General features: G+C 35.0%; 1 protein-coding gene across 1 annotated transcript; it reads left to right on the forward strand.

Annotated features, from left to right (window-relative positions):
- The first annotated feature begins 1,293 nt into the window (after window positions 1-1,293).
- On the forward strand, window positions 1,294-16,246 carry LOC123880002 (sterol regulatory element-binding protein cleavage-activating protein). The gene is made up of 18 exons (XM_045927852.1): window positions 1,294-1,459; window positions 1,965-2,448; window positions 3,083-3,195; window positions 3,623-3,730; window positions 3,960-4,068; window positions 5,042-5,228; window positions 5,866-6,011; window positions 6,395-7,573; window positions 9,903-10,111; window positions 11,361-11,517; window positions 11,899-11,992; window positions 12,410-12,570; window positions 13,161-13,243; window positions 13,328-13,368; window positions 13,478-13,605; window positions 13,913-14,279; window positions 14,629-14,815; window positions 15,169-16,246. Exons 2-18 carry the CDS (start codon window positions 2,339-2,341, stop codon window positions 15,927-15,929), a joined length of 4,140 nt encoding a protein of 1,379 aa, XP_045783808.1. The 5' UTR covers window positions 1,294-1,459; window positions 1,965-2,338; the 3' UTR covers window positions 15,930-16,246.
- Window positions 16,247-21,828: the final 5,582 nt, after the last annotated feature.

Consider the following 21,828-nt stretch of genomic DNA (forward strand, 5'->3'; position numbering starts at 1 on the left):
AGACTTATTTTTTTGAACAAATAGGCTTATCGCATAAATGTAGGTTTAGGCATGGCAATGTATTGTTGAATTAATTATAAGATTCATTGATTTTTAGAGCCTCTGAGTAATAATTTATGTAGGATGGTGATAATTATTACGTAAACCTAATTTTAAAAGGCCATGATTGCCTAATTTGTTAAGACATGGACAATATCTAGTCGGGGAGTCTGGGGTTCGATCCCGGTACGAATCTCTAACTTTTCGCTCTAACTTTTCGGAGTTAGGTGCAATTTTGCATAATAAGTATTATGATACTGAAAGCATTAGATAACTTGATTTAACGGTTAAGGAAATAATTGTGAGGAAACCTGCATATCTGAGTGTTTATAATAATGTTCTCAAAGGTGTGTGAAGTCAGCCAATCCGCACTTGGCCTAACATTTGGGTGTACTTTTAACTTTAGGGTGTAGGGTGTTTCCTACGGTTCGGAAACGTGGACACTGACAAAACAAATAACATACAAACTGCAAGTGGCACAGCTGGAGCGGGCCATGTCGAAATTTGAAAGTGTCTAGGTTGAAATGGAGATGGGCAGGGCATGTCTGTAGGACTACAGATGGCCGATGGACTCGTTTGCTGCTGGAATGGGGGCCGCGTAGCGGAAGGAGGAAGGCGTTGGAAGACAGCCCTCCCGTTGGTCAGACAACATTACTTGGAGGAGAGGAAAATTGCGTCACGCGACATAAAGCCTATGTCCAACAATGGATTAACAAACGCTAAGAAAGAAAGAACTGAAGTACTTACTCATATTTATAGCACAGCAACCAAACAGCAACAAATTTTAGCAAACTCAAAGCACCTCAAAGCAGTTTTCAAAGTGAAAGACCGCCTTTATTTTGCCGCGCTTTCGTTGTCATTTCCACAGATCATCATTTCGAATGTTCCATATCTATCTTGTCTATGACATTATATATATGGTTCCACTACACGCTGGCCAAAGCGCTCGCCAAGTGCATTCGGCCAAAATAAGTATACTTGGTACACTTTGTGCACTAAGTGTTGATCATTCGGCAAAAGTTCGGCAATAAATGATTAATGTTTTGATGAGGTCATATTGTGGAAACTGTTGTTTTTACCACTGCTTTAGCCCATGAAACGTGATACTTTTGTGGTAGAATAGGGATATTTTTCATTATTTTGCCGCCAATGGTTCATATAGTTAAAAATACCAAAGTACCGCTAGCGGCGCACTAATCGACACTATAAAATTAGCCAACGAACATTGTTTTCAGAGTTCAGCAAGTAAACCACGCACGAAAAATATTTGTGATATTAGGTTATTTATATGGCCGTGGGGTCAGCACAGATTAATAGAGGATAGCGTAGATTTTTGCCGCCTTGTGGTTTGTTATGGCATAATGTCGTTCGCGGTACTTTGGTACAATACTGGTGGTGTTAGGCTGAATTGTGATCCCAAGTAGCTTTATTGTGATTAATTCGTGTTATGTTATGAAAATAATGAGCATTAAGTGATAAGAGCTTGTTTGGTTACGTATTGGATATAAGGTTCCTTTGTTAATAAAAATTAAAGTCCATGTAAACTCTTTGGAGAAAACTCTTTCTTTGAACCAACTCGGATCTACTTAATAGTAGGTAGGCTTAGAATGTGAAAAAATTCTAAATCTATGGTCTTTACTCTATGTTTGAAAAGCTGCAGCAAACTGCTGTCAAAAAGCTGTGATTCGCAGCATGTTCGCAGCATTTCGCAGAGATTATAGCGAGATAGGATCGGCCAATCAGAGGAGATTGCGATGATTGCGATTGTCACACTGTAGCTGTCATTTTTACTCCCGCTGTTATAGTTTGACAGCTACAGTGTCAATTAGTATCCTCTATTAATCTGTGGTCAATAACCTTTGATTGGCTGGCACCAGCTAGCATGCGAGCAATCTCTCACTATTGACTAAAATGTTCTGTTGCAGAAAAAATAATGCAAATTCAGACCATTCAGACAATCTTAACAATTTTATCCAAATGATAACCACAACTTTCAATCCAAGGGAAATCTTTTTGTCGAGTCTGACGTCTGTACTTTGCTTCTGGAAAGTGGAATTTTGTACCAGCAAGTATCAGTGGATGTAGCGGTATTATGTCGATACAATATGCACTGTGTTATGCACAATATCAAAGTAATCTCTCTTGCAAGTGGACATGCAATCATCCGTGATATTTTCTACTTTAATAACCTAATTACGGACAAACACCGCTTGTACTTTGTGTGTGACGTGAACAAATGTGCAATGGGCTCGTAAATTTCTTAATTAAACAACGCAGTTTCTAAGACTCGGTATCAACAATGGCATTACCAGAAAGGGTAGCACAGATTTACTATACCTACGGCCTGTTCTGTTCGTCGTACCCCTATTTAGCTATAACATTAGCGCTTTCAGTTGTTTTACTATGCTGGTAAGTAGCTCTCATGAGACTATTTCACTTGTGATTATTTTTGTACTAAGTACGACATTTCATTAGGGTTATTATTTATAGTCGGCTCAGTGGGTTTTGGGCTAACCCTCACCTGTTATGATACTGATATCTAATGAAAAGTATTAATTTGTATTCAGTTTCATAGTACTGCTGCTCAGTTCAAATAGGGGGCAAAAATGCTGTTATAGCCATTTTTTTTTAAATGTATTAGGTTAAATGGTATTATTGCTATTTTCACTATAAAAACATAAATTACAGAATATAGTTAGAAAAACAAGAACATACTAAACTTAATTTATCATATTTAGATAGTACATAAAACATTAATTCTATGCTCAAAATACTGGCAAAAATGTTAAGCCTACATATAGCATGACTTACTTACTATGGCAATTGGATACTGATCTTGCAGCAAAACTCTAGCTTTGAACTTGTTCAACTTTACTCAATCTTATCAATAGCTATCCCTTTTTTGGTCAACCCTAGAGTACATTTTTGTCAGAAGTGACAGCATTACAAAAAAATCAACCAGATTAATTAGTTTGGTGCAAATGGGCCTTAATTTAAGGGTTATAGAATCTACACAGATAAAGATAAACAATTTTTTTTACAGCTTTCCACTGTTAAATGTGCCTCTGCCTGGAAACATACCGACTGTAGTAAACATGCATCTAAAGAATCCCCAAATAAATCCTGATTGTAATGCAAAAAACTGTCTGATACCAGGTATGGTTTTATTTCAACCACATCACCATCTCAACTCATTGCCGGCCCACTATTGAGTATGTGTCCTCACCCAGAATGAAAATAGACATAGCCGACCATACTGGCCAAGTGTAGATAATTCTCAGTTTCCTTATGATGTTTTTCTTCACTCGTAAAGCAAGTGATAACTCTGAGGTGCGGGTCTGGGATTGAAGTCTTAACTGCTACAAACTGATGCTATAAAAGTTCAATTTTTCATTTTAAAGTATGGAACCCTAAAAACATAGAATTAACTACAAAATTATATCACATTGTAATGTGTAAATATTATCAGTTTACGGCAAGAACTCATTAATTGCAAAAAGTCATCAAGAACAGTTTACAACAATCAACGATTTAGTAAGTGTATCATAGGAACTTAATTTTATAACAAAAACCTTGTTTACAGAAACACCATTTCAATTAGACTTATTGCACAATGAAACACAAAAACTTCCATATGTGTGGGTGAAAGACAAACCATTGCTTTACATTCATCAAATAATAATAAGAATTGGTAAGTTTAATTTATTTTATTTCTAGTTATTTCCTACAACTGAACTTCTCAAAATCCTTTCTTGGACTCTTATTAGGTTAGGAGTCTACAATATATTACAGAAAACCCACATCAAAACCAGAATCAATTCTTATAAATGATAATAAATCATTGATATATGAACAATAAATGATTTTTTTAATAGTAATTAGTTTTTAAGTTTGTTTCAAACACAGCTTTTTTTTTCAAGGTGTGTCTCCATGGAATAACAACCTTAAAATGTGGGATGCTTTTCGAGCACCTCTCCAAGAAGTCTTTAGATTATTGGAAACAATTCGGAATCATGAAGATACTGTAACGTAAGTTATAAACATTGTTATATAACTGCACAAGGACATGGTTTTTTTTTTTAATTATAGACTAGCACTTGGCTGCAATCAGACTCGCTAGCAAGTGATGATGCAGCCTAAGATGAAGCACGCTTGCCTAGAAGTTGCCTATTCACTCTTGACTTGAAGGTACCCATATTTTAGGTGGAAGGGAAAACTGATGCCTGAAGGGCGTTCCACATCCTGGCGGTTTGGATTAGAAAAGAGGAAGCAAATCGCTTCGTACGATTGATTGACTATAACCTCTCCTTATATTGAAATTTTATCATTGAAATGACAGTTTTTTTGGTAAAATAAAACAAAATATCAAATTTTATTACATACAATATGTAAGTATTGTATACGTAAGTGTGATATCTTAATGCTCATATTAAAAGCTAGATGATTTGTCCATGTACTGAACATTCCTCAGTAATTAAATTATTTATCTCTAAGTACCAACAAATTTGGTAGAATTTGGATATACATATGTAATAAAGTATATGCATTTATTTAAGAATGTTTGTAATGTTCGCTTTGCATTAATGAATGTTTTCCATTAAAATTGTGCACCGACAAATATACCTTATTATTTGAAACATTTTCCAAATGTTAACAAATGAATCTAAAATACCTTTGCAAATGCGAATATGCTTTTACATTATATTACGTTATATAAAAGTTATACTGCAATAGGAACCTGTTTAAAAATGTACTACAGGTTTTTCGTTTGTACCAATAACAAATATGAATTGCACTTGCAATCTTACATAATGGACTTGGAAAGTGATATTAAAGTCTGAACTTGAAATGTCTTAACCTGGAAGTGGTATTGCATTGGTATTTTAATATTAACAAAACATAACATGTTACCTATTTATTATAACCTACAATTAATATAGGGGAGTCTAATGGAAACCTTTTTCGGTGGAATCTAACTTGGTTGTTTTTTGATTGTTGGCAGAAAGAAAACCTTATTGCAACACTGTTATCAAATAGAGGGCATGAAGCGACGAGACAGCAAGGCGAGTGTGGAAAGAGTGTTGCCAGAATATAGCTGCCTCCTTCTGTCGCCAGCGAATCTCTGGCAACAGAATCTTCAATCATTTTCTTTAGATGCCAACATTGTCAATACCATTTTCAACTACCAGGTCAGTTTTTGCTCTGATAAGCCACACTTTATACAAATGTGGTGAGAGTCGGTGAGATTGTGGCTCCACATTTTCTCCATAGACATGTATTTATCATTCACAAGCGCCATGTTACTAGGAAACATCAACAAGTTACCTGCGTACCATGTTTCCACTACTGACCACATCTGTATAATAAATGATGCCTTAGGTAAAATTGAGAGAAAAACAATGTTATATACACAAGTAAATCTTACATGGACAATATTTGAGTATTTTCTTTGTATAGTATTATTATTCTAGTATAGTATTATTTGGATTTCTGTGTGTAATTGAGTATAGCTTCATTTCAGAAATATGATTCAATAATTTTATTGAATTTAATCCATACTAATATTATAAATGCGAAAGTGTGTCTGTCTGTCTGCTACGTTTTCACGGCCCAACCGCTGAACCGATTTTGATGAAATTTGGTACAGACATGGGCTACATCCCGGGGAAGGACATAGGCTACTTTTTATCCCGGAAAATCAAAGAGTTCCTGCGGGATTTAAAAAACCGAAATTCAGGCGGGCGAAGCCGCGGGCATCCTCTAGTAATTTATAATTTGCATATAATTATAACTATTTACTTACATACATGTAATATATTTTTGCAGAATCTCCAAAAAGGCAAAGTGTCTATAGCGGAAATGGCGTTCGGTATGCACCTGCGTGACACGGGAATAAAACGGTATCCATTGCGGGCTCGTCCAAGAGTCTTACAATACGCTGTCACTATATTTTACCGACATGCGGACCAAAGGTAACTATTTTTTAACCCCGACCCAAGAAGAGGGGTGTTATAAGTTTGACGTGTGTATCTGTTTATTTGTCTGTGGCATTGTAGCTCCTAAACTAATGAACCGAGTTTAGTTTAGTTTTTTTTTTTGTTTGAAAGGTGACTTGATTGAGAGTGTTCTTAGTTATAATCCAAAAAAGCGGTTCAGCCGTTTGAAAGTTATCAGCTTTTTTCTACGTACTGTAACCTTCACTTGTCGGGGGTGTTATAAATTTTAAATTTACACTTGTAAAAGTATCTTGACCATAGTTAACACTTTTAAAGTTCTTACGAGTATTTTTGTATATATTTATTCTAATTTTCATTTAATGGCCTGGTTTGATAATGAATTAATATTTTTATTCCAGATACATAAATTCACTTTCGAAAAAGTTAAGGGAGATTTACCCTCTGTATCAAGATTCACCGCAAGCGCACTCCGAAGAAGTGACACTCGTCTATTTTCCTGGTCAGTTCAATTACCATGAACTAGTACCTCTAATGATCGCCTTTGTTGGATTATTCCTCTATGTCTACTTCTCCGTGCGAAAAATAGAATTCATTAAATCCAAACTTGGACTCGCAGCATCCGCTGTGCTTACTGTAGCCGGGAGTCTATCTATGTCGATGGGGCTATGCTTTTACTTTGGATTCTCTTTAAGCTTACAAGGAAAAGAAATATTTCCTTATCTGGTGATCATCGTTGGACTAGAGAATGTCCTCGTATTGACGAAAAGCGTAACGTCCACCGATACCAGACTAGACGTCAAAATTCGACTCGCCCAAGGCCTAAGCAAAGAGGGCTGGTCGATTACCAAAAATTTGCTCACAGAGATCACTATTCTTACAGTCGGTCTCTTTACATTTGTTCCTTTTATTCAAGAGTCCTCAATATTTATGATCGTGAGTCTTATTTCTGACTTTTTCATTCAAATGACGTTTTTCGCAACAATATTAGGCATAGATGTGAGGCGAATGGAATTTTTTCCTGACCAAAACTCCAAATTACATTTGAAAGACTACTTTAACGCGAATAATGCGTTTAACTGGCAATTTAACACAGGATATATGGACGATACAAATATTTCACCTCAAAGAATGAAAAAGTCTAAATCGCATCCAAGATTGAATGGTTTGGCTCAGAATAGCCCCACAGATGTCATAGCCAAAAGAAACTCTAGTCCGGGAGGACAAGAGCAGCGAGTTCCGAAACGAATACGACTTGTTAATATGTGGGCAAGGACAAGGTTCTTTCAGAGAGCTTTCATGCTATGGAGACTTGTTTGGATATCTATGATAGTATATAACTCTGGTGTGGTGGATTACTTTATCACACCCGTGGAAAAATCAGACAGCAGTCCAGAGCATCGTTCCAATAACAACAAAACGAGTGAATGGAAGCAGTCAGTGAATATGAATTACAACAACAGTGCGCGACAACCATTAGTGTTTTCTCCCTTACTGGAAACTACAACAGATAAAACAGTTGTCGAGGCAAATGATACCATTCTCTTGAAACATTCGCCACATTACAGAACATCTTCAAGGTAAGCATGTCTATTATATTGATTTAAACACTGCTCATAATTTCATAAAAATATGGTGTGGTCGATCCTAAAGCTTTTTTATATTCAGAAACATAATAAAGTATTGCCTAAATTATCTATTACACTAGCTGATGCCCGCGATTTCGTCCGCGTGGATATAGGTTTTTTTTAAATCCCGTGGGAACTCATTGATTTTTCGGGATAAAAAGTAGCCTATGTCTTAATCCAAGGTATAATCTATCTCCATGCCAAATGTCATCCAAATCCGTTCGGCCGTTTTTGCGTGATTGAGTAACAAACATCCACACTTTCACATTTATAAAATTAGTAGGAATAATAATAATAATAAATTCTTTATTTGAATAATGTGTGTTAAAAAGATGGTTAAATTATTATAATAGTAGGATTAGGTTAGTAGGATTAACGTCTTATCTTATTGAAATCAGTTGTATGTTATCTATACATACGAAACTAGCTGATTCATCAATTCCCTGACTGAATTATCTATCTTCTTAGTATATTTGTGTAATAGTAGCTTAGCAACTTGATGAATATGTAACCTATTAACTGCTCACAAATGTACCATATAAACCGGCATTTCTAGTATGTATTAGTCTTTATCTTAATTATGTCATGTTTTTCATATCTGTTATGTATGTACGTCAGTCTGATTCATTGCTTTTCAACCGAGACTCACTAGAAAGTTTTTTCAACTTTTTTTCTTCTACTATTGCCAATTAAAAAGTGGCTGTTTATTGGTTCATTTTTCCACCTCAACAACAGCACAAATGTAAGATCCTGTGCCCTTGCATCCTAGAAACAGTCATAGGCTACTCGTATTTTTTAGTCGTCAGGCAGTTCAAATATCTTGGCCACATCGTCACTGACGATCGTAAGGACGATCTTAACATGGAGCGAGAAAGGCGGGCATTGTCGGTTCGGTGCAACATGCTCGCGCGCAGATTTTCTAAATGCCGTAAAGAAGTAAAGGGCACCCTCTTCAGGGCTTACTGCCAGTGTTTTTATACCTGTCAGTTATGGTACCGGTACAAGAAGGCGTCCTTTAGCACGATAAGGGTGCAATATAATGAAGCATACCGCAGCCTTATGAAGTTTCCAAGATACTGCACCGCATCGAGCATGTTCGCCGAGGCGGGAATGCCCGATTTCTTTGCTGTTATCAGGACGCGGATATCTTCCTTCTGGGAAAGATTGCGTGGCTCTGATAACAGCATCCTCCAGGTGGTAGGCCAGGACCTACGCAGTCCAATAATAGCACATTGGAGGTTGATGCATCGAGATGCAAACGGAAAATAACTCAGAATTGCACACCCTTAGTGTGCTATTTTGAATTTTAATTTAAAAACATTATGTTATATTATTTTATTTCTGTATATTTTTTTGGGTTTTTACCCTAATAAAGAAACTTATTATTATTATTAGTCTAGATAAACTGAGGGTTTCTAAGATTTTCAAAAATCTTGCTACAAAAGCTAGTTTTTCGCTAAATGTATCTAAATTGATACATAATGAGCCAGGGAAGCATAAATATAATCGATAATAGCATTTTTATGCATTAAAATGTTATTCACGCCAGCGCAATCACGTACATAGGATAAATAGCATAATTAAATACCAATTGTATTCTAAGCACCGTCCTAGTGCTTAGCTGATTATATCTATAAAAAAAATTAATCAGTCTATAAATATATGCGCTTGCGTAATTCTTTGTTCAACTTAATTGAACCGTGTCTACAATCAGGTTACATCCGGACCATGGCAAATATATTTTTATCACTCACTGATAATAAATAATTACTTTATCTAGGGTAACGGTTTAAAAGGGTTCAAAAATAGTAATACAAATATTGATAATAACAATTGTCGTCTGATTTTGAGATAAATAACAATTTTTTTGGCTCATGTGTATCGGTGGTTACAACAGTATACTATGGGTTGTAGTACTGTTATGGATATCTCAAATAAATGGTTTATTATTATGAGAATTTATCGAAGGCAAAAACTTTAATAGAATAGTAGATGAAAATTACATGTATCCTATTAATCAATTTTTAACCCCCGACCGAAAAAGAGGAGTGTTATAAGTTTGATGTGTGTATCTGTGTATCTTATGGCTCCTAAACTAATGAACCGATTTTAATTTAGTTTTTTTTTTTGATTGAAAGGTGGCTTGATCGAGAGTGTTCTTAGCTATGATCCAAGAAAATCGGTTCAGCTGTTTGAAAGTTATCAGCTCTTTTCTAGTTACTGTAACCTTCACTTGTTGGGGGTGTTATAAATTTTTAATTTACACTTGTTTGAATTGCAGACTGCCGCCGTACCATTGGTCTTCGATTCTCTCGCAATACAACGAGTCAGTAGCAGGACGTTACGTGGTGGTGCTCCCTCCGGTATTAGTGAGCCATCGCATAGGTCCGGAGTTAGCGACGGGGTTACGTCACCCGGATGAAAGAGATCCACCTCCTTTGCGCTGGCAAGCCCTGGCAGCGGCCCTGGATCCAATTGATATTTTACCCGGTTAGATACTTCTCTTTTTATAATAATGGAATATTTACTAAAAAATCGGCCAAGTGCGAGTCAGACTCGCGCACCGAGGGTTCCGTATTCGGGAATTTTTTCTGACATTTTGCACGATAAATCAAAAACTATTATGCATAGAAATAAATAAAAATCTGTTTTAAAATATACAGGTAAAGCTCTTTCATATGAGATACCCCACTTGGTATAGTTATCTTATTTTAAAAATTAAAACACATTAATTTTTTTTTCTGTGATGTAACTACAAATTCACAGTTTTCAGATTACTTGTGCTGTAAGACCTACCTACCTGTCGAATTTCATGATTCTAGGTCAACGGGAAGGTTATCTATAGGTTTTCTTGACAGGCACGACGGACGGACAGACAGACAGACAACAAAGTGATCCTATAAGGGTTCCGTTTTTCCTTTTCAGGTACGGAACCCTAAAAACGAGTTTTTACAAGATTTTGACAGAATCCTGGCTACTAAACTAAAGAAGCCTGTATCTAAACTCCACTAACTAAAAAAATATTTTGATCAAAAAAAACTGTATTGATTTAGATAAAAGAAGAGTAAAATACAATTTTCTTGTTCGCCAGTTCCTCAATTAATATCAGACTGACCCACAGCATAATATGGAGAGAAATAAGTGGAATCGAATGTTGTATGAAATATTCGATTTAATTTAGTATATAAAATTTACTCTACCTTTGAAAAAAGTAGGTAGTCGATTTATTGATAAGGTAATGTTATATTAAACTGGAAATAAATCGATTTTAGAGTGCAATTCTTATCATTATCCGGAAAATCAGTAGACTTAATTACTAACATTTCATAATATTATAAGATGATGCCCGTGAATTCTTCTGGGTGGATTTAGGTTTTTGAAAATCCTGTGAAACTTAATCTCCAGGTTAAAAGTAGCCTAGCTCAGTCTTATTAGTGCGTTATTAGCTATCTCTGTATCAAATTTCATATTTAAGGATTCAAGGATTCAAGATTTTATCATATAAACATAAATCATATAGACAAAAATCAGTTAAGAGCAAGGTGATTTAAGAATCCCGTGGAAACTTTGATTTTCCGGCACCAAAAGTAGCATTATGTCCTTCGCCTGGATGCAAAACTATGTCTGTACCAAATTACATCACAATCGGTTTAAAGATGAACCGTAGAAAGCAAGCAGATAGATGAGCAGACACACTTTCGTATTTATTGTATTAGTATGGATAACAATTTGCTTCCAGAATTCGACTTGATTGACACTAAAACACAGGCGCACCAATGGGGCAAAGGGCCAGAGCTTCCAATATATCCCACTACTCCCATGGAAATATTGCTTCTCGCCATCCTTTGCACCATCAGCATAGCTGTCATCGGCTACATGATGGTGGTGCTTTATAGGTGAGTTTTGTTTCTACTTTCCAGCGTTCGCATCGCTGCCTGTAGTTGCTAGTCGCATTTGAATAGTGCAAAAGAATCGATGTATAAGATATATATAAAGTCGCATGGTATCGATTCAGCATCTATGCAAGCGTGCGACGTTATCGTTTAAAGTCGGCAAAAGTGCATGAAGAAAGAGGACACGCCGCTGCTTTCTAATCATATTAGATTCTGCTTCACAGCTGTATCGATGCTGTATATAAAATAATCGTGATTACTTGGGTGAAGGTACAAGGCTCCTTTTATTTAGAAATGGGGGCTAAACGAAAAAAAGGCGCATTATACAAGTTGAAATCAGAAATATCGAAATTAATGTATACTAATAATTTCTGTCTAACACAGGTGCATTTGCTCAAAACACTACGCGGAATGGCGTGCCTCGTGGAACGAAGATAGTGAATACAAGAAAATTATAGCAAACCAACCAGCTGTTCAGGTAAACTGGTTTCTTTCATATTTGTGACATGTTCTTAATAACCTAAGCGAATATACAGCCAAACGCGACTAAGACGTTGTGTCATATTATCTAGAGAAGCTTTTACAAAGCTGTCATGAAAGAAATGGCGTTGCCTATCTCCATTCCAAATTTCAGCCAAATCCGTCCAGTAGTTTTTGCGTGATTGAGTAACAGACATCCAAACATGCACAATTACACACTTTCACATTTATAATATTATTATGATTAGGATTTTACTATATAATCAACTTTTACTATAGGAGCAATCCTCAAAATTAGTGAAAAGAACAATCAACTGCTTCATACATAAAATATTATCAATTTATCATTCAACAAGAAGGTTTTGTCCTAAATACCTGTCAGTGTATCTTTATTCTATTTTTGCTTGTTTTTCAGTTGGTTATGGAAGCCGTACCCTTAGTAGTGGCAGGTCACAGTCAAGAAGTGGAATGCCTGGTGACCGATGGCGAGAAAGTCGTCAGTTCATGCCTTCAAGGTAACATCAAAGTATGGGACTCGCTCAATGGAGAAATCATCACGAACATTGACCGAAGCGCGTAAGTATGCTAATTTAACCCTTAGGAATTTAAGGTGGAAGCGACGGGCCTGCCCGCGAAATTCAGATTTAATTTTCAGAAATCATTTATTCATAAACTATAATACAAGTGTAAATTAAAAAATAACACTCCCGACAAGTGAAGGTTACAGTAACTAGAAAAGAGCTGATAACTTTCAAACCGCTGAACCGATTTTCTTGGATTATAGCTAAGAACACTCGATCAAGCCAAGCCACCTTTCAAACAAAAAAAAACTAAATTAAAATCGATTCATTCGTTTAGGTGCTACGATGCCACAGACAGATACACAGATACATACGTCAAACTTATAACACCCCTCTTTTTGGGTTGGGGGTTAAAAATAGGTACTTTGATTGTACACATTTTGTTTGTCCGATTTTTTAGATTTGAAAGATGAAAAAGTTGTGATAATTAATTACGTAAACTTAAAACTAAAGCTACGAGGGTTCCAAACGCGCTTAAGTCTGAGAAGAGCCCTCTTTCTACTGAAACTGAAAGTTCTGTTTAGATTTTTTGGTTGGTGGTTGCAATGGAGTTTTCGCTGACCCAGTGTCTAACTACTTTTCCAGGTACTTCAAATTACAAATGGAATTGTATGAAAAAGTCGCCCCCAGGAGAAGTTCCATTAGTGAACAACAAATTACAATTGAATGTGAGTTCTATTATATCCTAAACTTCAGTAATTAACGCTCAGTATGTCAGAATATTATTAACGAGTATTTATTTTATATTCCAGCGTGTAATTGCCCAGATTTAGCAGCTCAACCAATATACGATGTAAGTTATTATGGCATTAATACATTTTTAATTAAGGTCAATTTCTTTTAAACTAAACTTAAGGTTTTTATTTTAAGACATCAATTAATTTGTCAAAATCCTTATACAGAATGTTCCGAGACTTCGAAGAGGACTAAGTAGCCATCTTCGAAATCTGCAATTTCAATCTAACAACAGAGATTCATCATATCTTTCTCCAGTAGAAAACACCAAATATCAGTTTGCAAAGGCCTACAGGTAAAGTACTACAGTTTTTGATTCTTTAATCTTTGCAGGTTAGTTACATGTTTTATCACACAATTAAGAGATTATGAGCTAAGCAGTCTATGTATGTTTGTTGGTTCATTGATTCCTTCATAAAAGGTCTCATTAGATTTGGTAAATGTGGTGATGTTGGCTTGTAGAAAACATCAAGGAATCCATTATGGTGGATATTATGACATACAAAAATAAAATTATGATAGATTGGATATCAAATCAGAATTCACTCATTTGTGTGATACTGCCAGTGACCATGTTAATTAAAAAATATATTTTGTTACAGAGACCTCTATTACACCGACCAAAGTGACATGTACGAAGTGAACGAAAGAACAAATACAGACTTAATTAATTTAAATGTAGGCAAACAAGATTTAAATCTAAGTATTGTAAAGGACAATAAGAGTGATATAAGTACAATAGCAGTGAACAGTTGTGACAATTCTCTAGGTAGCTTGAGAAATAGAGGTGGCAGTAGAATAAGTGTTAGAACTAACTGTGATATGGAGAGTGCGGCAAATTCCAACTGGCGAGCGAGAGCTATGAGTGAATCTCCGGTGTGGTGTATGGACTTTTGTAACAACCTCATCGTTTTGGGTTGTTCCGATGGCAGGTTGGAGTTTTGGGAGGCAAGCACTGGAAAATTAATAGTAAGTTCTATATATTAATTATAATGTTATGTTAATTGTAATCATTTTTAGTTACCATTTTTGACAGTTGTAAAGAATAGTAATTATGAAAAAGAAAGAGTATTGGCAAATAAAAGCGAGCCCGAGTATTGGCAACTTTGATATTGTAAAGACTTTAAACAATTAAATATCACTTGAGGATAGGTAAGGAAAATTGTATGCTTGAGAGTTCTCCAAAATATGTTCTCAAAGATCTATAAAGACTGTCAATCTGCAGGAGATTCATATTTAGTAGTGGATGATGATGAAAACAAAATACTCATCACTGTCAATTATGAGTATTCTTATCAAGTTTCTCTTTTGTGTTCAGTGTGTCTGGTGGTTCGCCGAGAGGCATTCGAGCGGTAAGGGCGTGACACACGTGCGCGCTCTGTCGGGTGCGCGTAAAGTGTGTGCTGCGTCCCTTTCTGGCCACCTCACTCTACTACGGCTGGATGCATACAATGCAAGATCTGGCGCGCACGTTGACTGGCGGTTTAGCACAGCACATCGACGAAGTAATTATACTTTATATTCTCACACTAGCATTTGCTGCAATTTCGTCTGCGTGTATTTGTGTAATTTTAAAGATTCTTTGTTCAAGAAAAATATTTACTCCATATTTCATATCTCTAAGTTCAATAATTTAGGCTTTGTGTTATCATCATGTGAGTCAGTTATTTACAGTAGTGATACTATTTAGCCGCAGACTGAATCAATTAAAGTAAACAAAGTCTTGATTTGACAATTAGATATTAGATTTTGAACTTGAACAGCTACAACTAGGAACTTGATCGAACTTCATATCACAAACTTAAATAGGTTTAAGAAATGTGGTACTTGTTTGTAAATTTCAATGTTTCTTTGACAGCACACAAGCGGACTGGTTCTGCGGAGTCATTAGGAAGCTCACACGGCATGGACGAACACAGAGGACGAATGAGCTTCTCATACGACGCGGACAGCGACAGCGATGAGGTAGTATGCGTTCCTACCGCGCATTGCAGACCGCATCAGCAACCAATCACAGAGATGCACTGTGACGGCGGCCGCATTCTTACTGGAGGACAAGATCACGTAGTAAAGGTGTTCTCTAGTGCGGAATTGACACCGCTGTTTACTCTCCACGGCCATTGCGGGCCCATCACTAGTTGTTTCATCGATCACGCTACACCTACGATAGCGGGTAGCGGGTCACAGGATGGTTTACTTTGCGTCTGGGATCTGCATACAGGTGCCTGTGTATACAGCATGCAAGCGCATGACGGCGCGGTAACATCACTAGCCTACACCGCTTCTTACGTGGTATCGGCAGGTTCTGACGAACGTTTGTGCATCTGGGACCGCTTCCAAGGCCACATGCTCAACTCAATACACATCGGTCTCAACTACATGAGTCGAATGCTACCTTTAACACATACTCTCCTAGTAATAGGAGACAGAAGCGGTTTAACTACGTACGATTTAAGCAGCGGTGACGTCATCCGACGAGTACTTTTCGGTCAAAGCGACGGTTGTATATTCGTGCGGCAAATATTACCATTAAAAGACGCTATAGTGTGCGACTATGCAAACCAACTTCGCATAGTGCGGTTCCCGCTTGTATCGAAGTTCGATATGAAGAATGAATAACATCATATTTCTATGGGCTTCTAAGGATATAACTATTCAGTAATTACAGATCTTTTAAAGCGACGCTATGCAAAATTAAATAATTAGAAAATTCTGTAGTGCCAATTCGTTTCTAAATTCACAGCTTTAAAAGTAGTGCTGTCTTATCCTGATGGAACATTATGGAACATATCGCTACTTTAGCACATATTCAAAAGATGTTCGAACGAGTTAGCACCAACTTTTTACAAAAAGCATTTCCGCTTTCTACAAAACGCTTTTCAAATTAATATCACGTAGGATATCACAATATCAATATTAAGTTAAATATATGCACTCACTCCCTTTTAATTGAATTATTTCTTATTACCTATTTAATTTATTTCTTGTCCAATTATTTGATAAAAAATTCAATTAGTTTTCTATGTTTTTAGCTACTTAGTTACTAGTACTAGGTTAGTAATTTATCAGTAATTAAAATACCCTATGACAATTTCTACCTCCATTATTACAAATGTTGAGAATATTATTTTCAATGATAAAATATTATATAATTATGTTTATAATATTATTTAGAACTTCCTTATGTCCGCGTCTTCGTCCGCGTTGACTACACAAATTTCAACCCCCTAATTTACCCTCCTTAAGGGTTGAATTTTCAAAAATCTTTTCTTAGTGAATGTCTAAGTTATAAAAGTTATCTGCATGCACAATTTCAGCCAGATCCGTCCAGTAGTTTGAGCTGTGCGTTGATAGATCAGTCAGCCATTTTCCTTTTTAACCCCCGACCCAAAAAGAGGGGTGTTATAAGTTTGACGTGTGTATCTGTGTATCTGTGTATCTGTCTGTGGCATCGTAGCGCCTAAACGAATGAACCGATTTTAATTTAGTTTTTTTTGTTTGAAAGGTGGCTTGATCGAGAGTGTTCTTAGCTATAATATAAAAAAATTGGTTCAGCCGTTTAAGAGATATCAGCTCTTTTCTAGTTTTCTTGTAGAAAAGAAGGTTAGATAACCGTTAGGTTCATAATATTATGTCAATAGACAAATGTCAAGGTGTCAAGATGGACGTTCGCTAAATACATAATTATTTATTTGAAAATGATGTTTTGGAAAACTCAAATACTTTGGATCGTCGGGGGTGTTATAAATTTTTAATTTACACTTGTATATATTGATGATGAACTATATAATCATGAGGACATTATTTTGAATGATGATTTATAAAGTCATGTTGAGAATATTATTTTGATTACATTATTTACAAAAAACGTCGCGCATCATACAGCTGATTGTTATATTCATAACAAGCCTAGTATTAAATATATTTCATTATATCTATGCCTAGTTATAAAGCCCTAAGATACACCTCCAAGGTGCCATGAGCTATAAAACTCTCACTTAAGCCCTGTATCCACTTAAGCCGAGTGAAGCGAAGACGTGTTCAAAAGACCAATCAGGTTATTCACAGATGATGTGAAAAGTTATCATGTCATCTATCAATAATCTGATTGGTTGCGATTTAACATCTCTATATTAATTTCGCAGATTAATGTAACTCATGTGTCACGTTTTACTACTTGAAAACTTGGTGGAAAAACCTCTAATCAAATTGTTATAAAATGTCGACGTAAAGGTTCAGTTTGCTAACCCACAGCCCATGAGGCATTGCTTCCAATAGAAATTAATATTGATCATTAAAAATCATATTTTAAGGGCTATGGAAAAGGTAAGGGAAAAAGTGAAATAAGCAAACTCTGACTCATAATTTATTTACACACGCTTCTGGGAAAAACTACCTAAACGTTATTTATTAGAAAAGGTTGATCCGTTTTTTTACAGCTCACTGAGATTATAGTATACCTCCAAAGTCCGGGCTCCCGTCCCTTTATAGAACAATAGCCAAAACTTTTATATAATATGTTTACTATAAAAGATCTATCGAGTCAGGTATAAGGCAAAATGGTACATTTTCGGTTATACCTGTATTTGACCCTTCAATTTGAATAAGGCACAACTCGACCGGTTTTTTTTGTTCACATTACACAGAGATGACTATTATAAAATCAACACGTCGCCTAATATTGTCTCTGCTAAACTCGTCTCTGCTTTGCTTCAGTAGACAGGGACCCTAATATAGTACTCCTATTGCATTAGACTTAGTTATATAATCAGTCATTGTTATAGTGGCTTATTTACAGTGAATGTATGTAAGACTAATGGAGCCTTTAAATTTTTTTTAGTAAGATCTTGTCTAGTCCGAATGAAATGCCTACTCATGGGCGGCTCTCTAATTTCAATTTATCAAATAGAAACGTTAGACTTCTTGAGTGTCTTATCAAAATTTCTATCAAAAAGATTTACAATATTAGTAATGTACTTACAGAATATACGAGTATATATTTCCACAATTTAGAAATATACACAATATGTATAGAATTATGTAAATATATTAAATACGAGTAGGTAACATTTTTATAAAACTCTTTGGTACCTAGATTTGTGAAACTTGTGTAGACTATAGTTACTATAATTTATTGAAGTAGAACTAAGTAATATTTTTAAATGGATTGTACTGTGAAAGCTAAGTAATCATTGGTTTACCTGAAATTCACATATTTATTTAATTTATTATTCTTCTTCTTTCTCACCTTAATAAATTATTCCATAGATATGCTGTGTTCATAGTTCATATTACATGGCATATGAAACGCGTACTCGCTGATGAATTGTGAGACAAAAGATACCAAACGCATGAGAGTAAAAGAGAAAGAGCTGTACATATGACGTGATCCAAATGCTGAAGTTTTGTCTTCATTTTAGCATATATTTTTATAATCATCTCTCAATTTTCGTCCATCGTTAGGCCTTCTATATCATTTTCAATCTCGGATATTTATATTAATAAAATAATGTTGTAAAATGCACTCTAATCAGACAGTGACCCTGTATAAAACTAACAAATAATAACTAATGATGATTGAATGAATATAGTCTTGAAAAATGAAAGTAAGTCTATAAGTAAATGATGATAGATAGTTTTGAGAATACATTATGAACTAATCGCCTGTTCTACTAACACATTAGCAATGAATAATGCTAGTGCAAATATAATTGTTCCATCCAAGGCAAGCTTCCCCTAAACCTTTTAATTATTATTAGGGGTTCGTACCTATAATGGATAATTACATACCAGTGGGTAACGTGGGTAATCTTACGGGCTAAAATGGCGCATCATCCAGGCATGTCAGGTATAATTTAGGTATTAGGTACCTGCAATTTGTACCTGAGTTGAGGTTCATAACGGTATGTTATCTAACGGTTAATTCAAAACTACCGATTATTGTCGATTCTTTGAGGAAATCGAATTTTCGTAGCGAGACACGAACAGCTAAATTTTTTAAAGTGCTACTATATTATATACAACAACAATTTGATTGTTATAGTATATAATATCATGGGGTTACTGGTACAGCCAGACTGTACAACCTGATATATATATATATATATATCAGGTTATATATATATATATATATATCAGGTATATATATCAGGTATTTACCGATCCACGAAGTCCTCTAATTCATAAAAAATAACAATGCAAACATAATGCATACGAATATGTTTTATATAATTATCCTGTGTTATATTTACTATACAATACTATGTATTTATAAATTTTACGTCTTATGGTCCTTTCTGAGTGTCCTTAACAATATACAAAAAAACAGTAAGTCGTGATAAGTATAATCACTTATATTTTACTATCCTATACACATTCCTTTTGTCAATGTTAACTCTTAATTTTCATTATAAAATATGTTAGTGTGTGCCTTTGGACCAGCAAAATTAATTTAGTATTTAAATATATATTTAATAAAAATAAATATCTTTGGTCCATAGTAATTCAACACATTATTTATATATTTTATTACAACTCCTCTATTGTTTTTCCTTCTAACTTTTACTAATTAACTTTAGTTTTAGCTTTAAAAAACTATCATCACAAGATAGTATACTTTTTTGTATGTAATCTATTTAGGTATTACTTAGATTATAAGGTATAACTTAAATAATATAATATTGTAATAATCTAAGAAAAAATGTATGAGGCAAAACAATTCTCCAATGGAAGTAGGCTATTTTGTCTTTATTTAACTTGTTTTATATTCAAATGGATCTTTAGAAATATTTATTTTTGTTGTGTTGTATTCAAATACATAATAATTGTATAATTCTACAATTATAACCTTAGGAGTTGTTGAGATTTAATATATAGGTAACACAATATTTATTTTGATACTTCATGTAAAATACTTAAGGTTGTATTTACGAAGAATAGTTATAATTTGTAGATACTTATGTGTCATTAAGGCTGATGCACACTCTGCAAGATTTTAATTGTTTACTATAACTGTGCTACTTAGGTTGTCCACAATTAAATTAATCCTATCCTCAAGTCAGCAGGGAACATCGCTAGAAGGATAGTGAAGCACTATATTTAGACCTATCAATTTAGTTTATAGACTTTACAATCTAAGTAGCACCAATTTGTTATTAAACACAACCCTTCGTGTAATGTGTATCAGCTTCAACCTTTATAATATTCAATATTAGCTTACAGATTCTGTATTATAAAATGTTGTGATGAACCTACCATTAAACGTGCCTCCGCCCTCTTAATATAGCTGTTTAAAAAACTAACTTTAATTTGTCGACAGGACTTTTCTTGTTTTGTTATATTCTGGAACTATGAAGTGATATGTGCCTTGTATAAAAAACTTTTAAACAACTCGCCTTTTGATTCTGATCATACATATTGTGTCAACCACCCTTTAAACCCTCTAGGAACCCTTTAAACCCTTTTTTTAAGCTAGGAACAAATTTACCAAATTGGATCGGCGGACAAGAACCCGCACCGGATAAAAATTCCGTGCAGACTTTCGTCCTTGCAGAATTCGCTAGATTTTTTACTAGCTTAAACTTACTTAAGATTTTTTTTATTTGGCGAGTAAAACAAATTAATTTCATTTTTTAGAATATAAAATGAACTTGTGTAGTTTTTATAATCAATTATTCATTATTTATTGATTTATTGTTACGGCCTGCGCAGACAAGGGAGTACTATCCGCGGAACACAAAATTCCCTCGCATTTCTTACCACGGTGTTACGCAGTAGGTACGTTTATGTTATATGCGATGCAGTTTTTAGTGATCCATTTTTGTCCTCCGCGAACAATCTCTCGTCTGCGTAGGCCATAAGAATGATTGCGAAAATGTGAACAGCTATCAAGACAGCCTTTTTTCTATTTCTGTAAATACCTACTTGTAATATGTGGAAGTTATGAATAAATGTTTTGTTGAAACTGTGCCTTTTTTACTTTCTGCAAAGTTTACCTCTTCATTAAGGATTTGCTTCAGTTTTTTTGGGACCTTCTGCTGTGTCTTCCTTCATTAAAGGGTCATTTTGTTGTTTACACGCGTGTCAGGACCTTTTTTGAAACACCTTGAGGTATTAGACTTGAAATATGAAGTAGATAGGTAGGTTCAAGCCATTAACAGCACTATATGCTGTTAACAGATACAGCAAAAATGTGTCTGCTTATTTAGTTAGCAATTGGTAAATATAGTATTTGAGCAGGCAAACATGATACGTTGCAAATCCATGACCTATTCATTGTTTTTTATTATTCTTTTTCGCTGTGATGTCAACATCACTATCTAGTAGTATAAAACAAAGTCGCTTCCCGCTGTCTGTCCGTATGTATGCTTAGATCTTTAAAACTACGCAACAGATTTTGATGTGGTTTTCTTTAATAAATAGAGTGATTCAACAGGAAGGTTTATACTTTATAGTAATGTTTAACACATTTTTTTGCGCTTACAATGCAAATGCTGGCTGAGCCCTCGAGATAGATCAA

The sequence above is a fragment of the Maniola jurtina genome, chromosome Z (genome assembly GCF_905333055.1).
Source record: "Maniola jurtina chromosome Z, ilManJurt1.1, whole genome shotgun sequence".
Classification (NCBI taxonomy): domain Eukaryota; kingdom Metazoa; phylum Arthropoda; class Insecta; order Lepidoptera; family Nymphalidae; genus Maniola; species Maniola jurtina.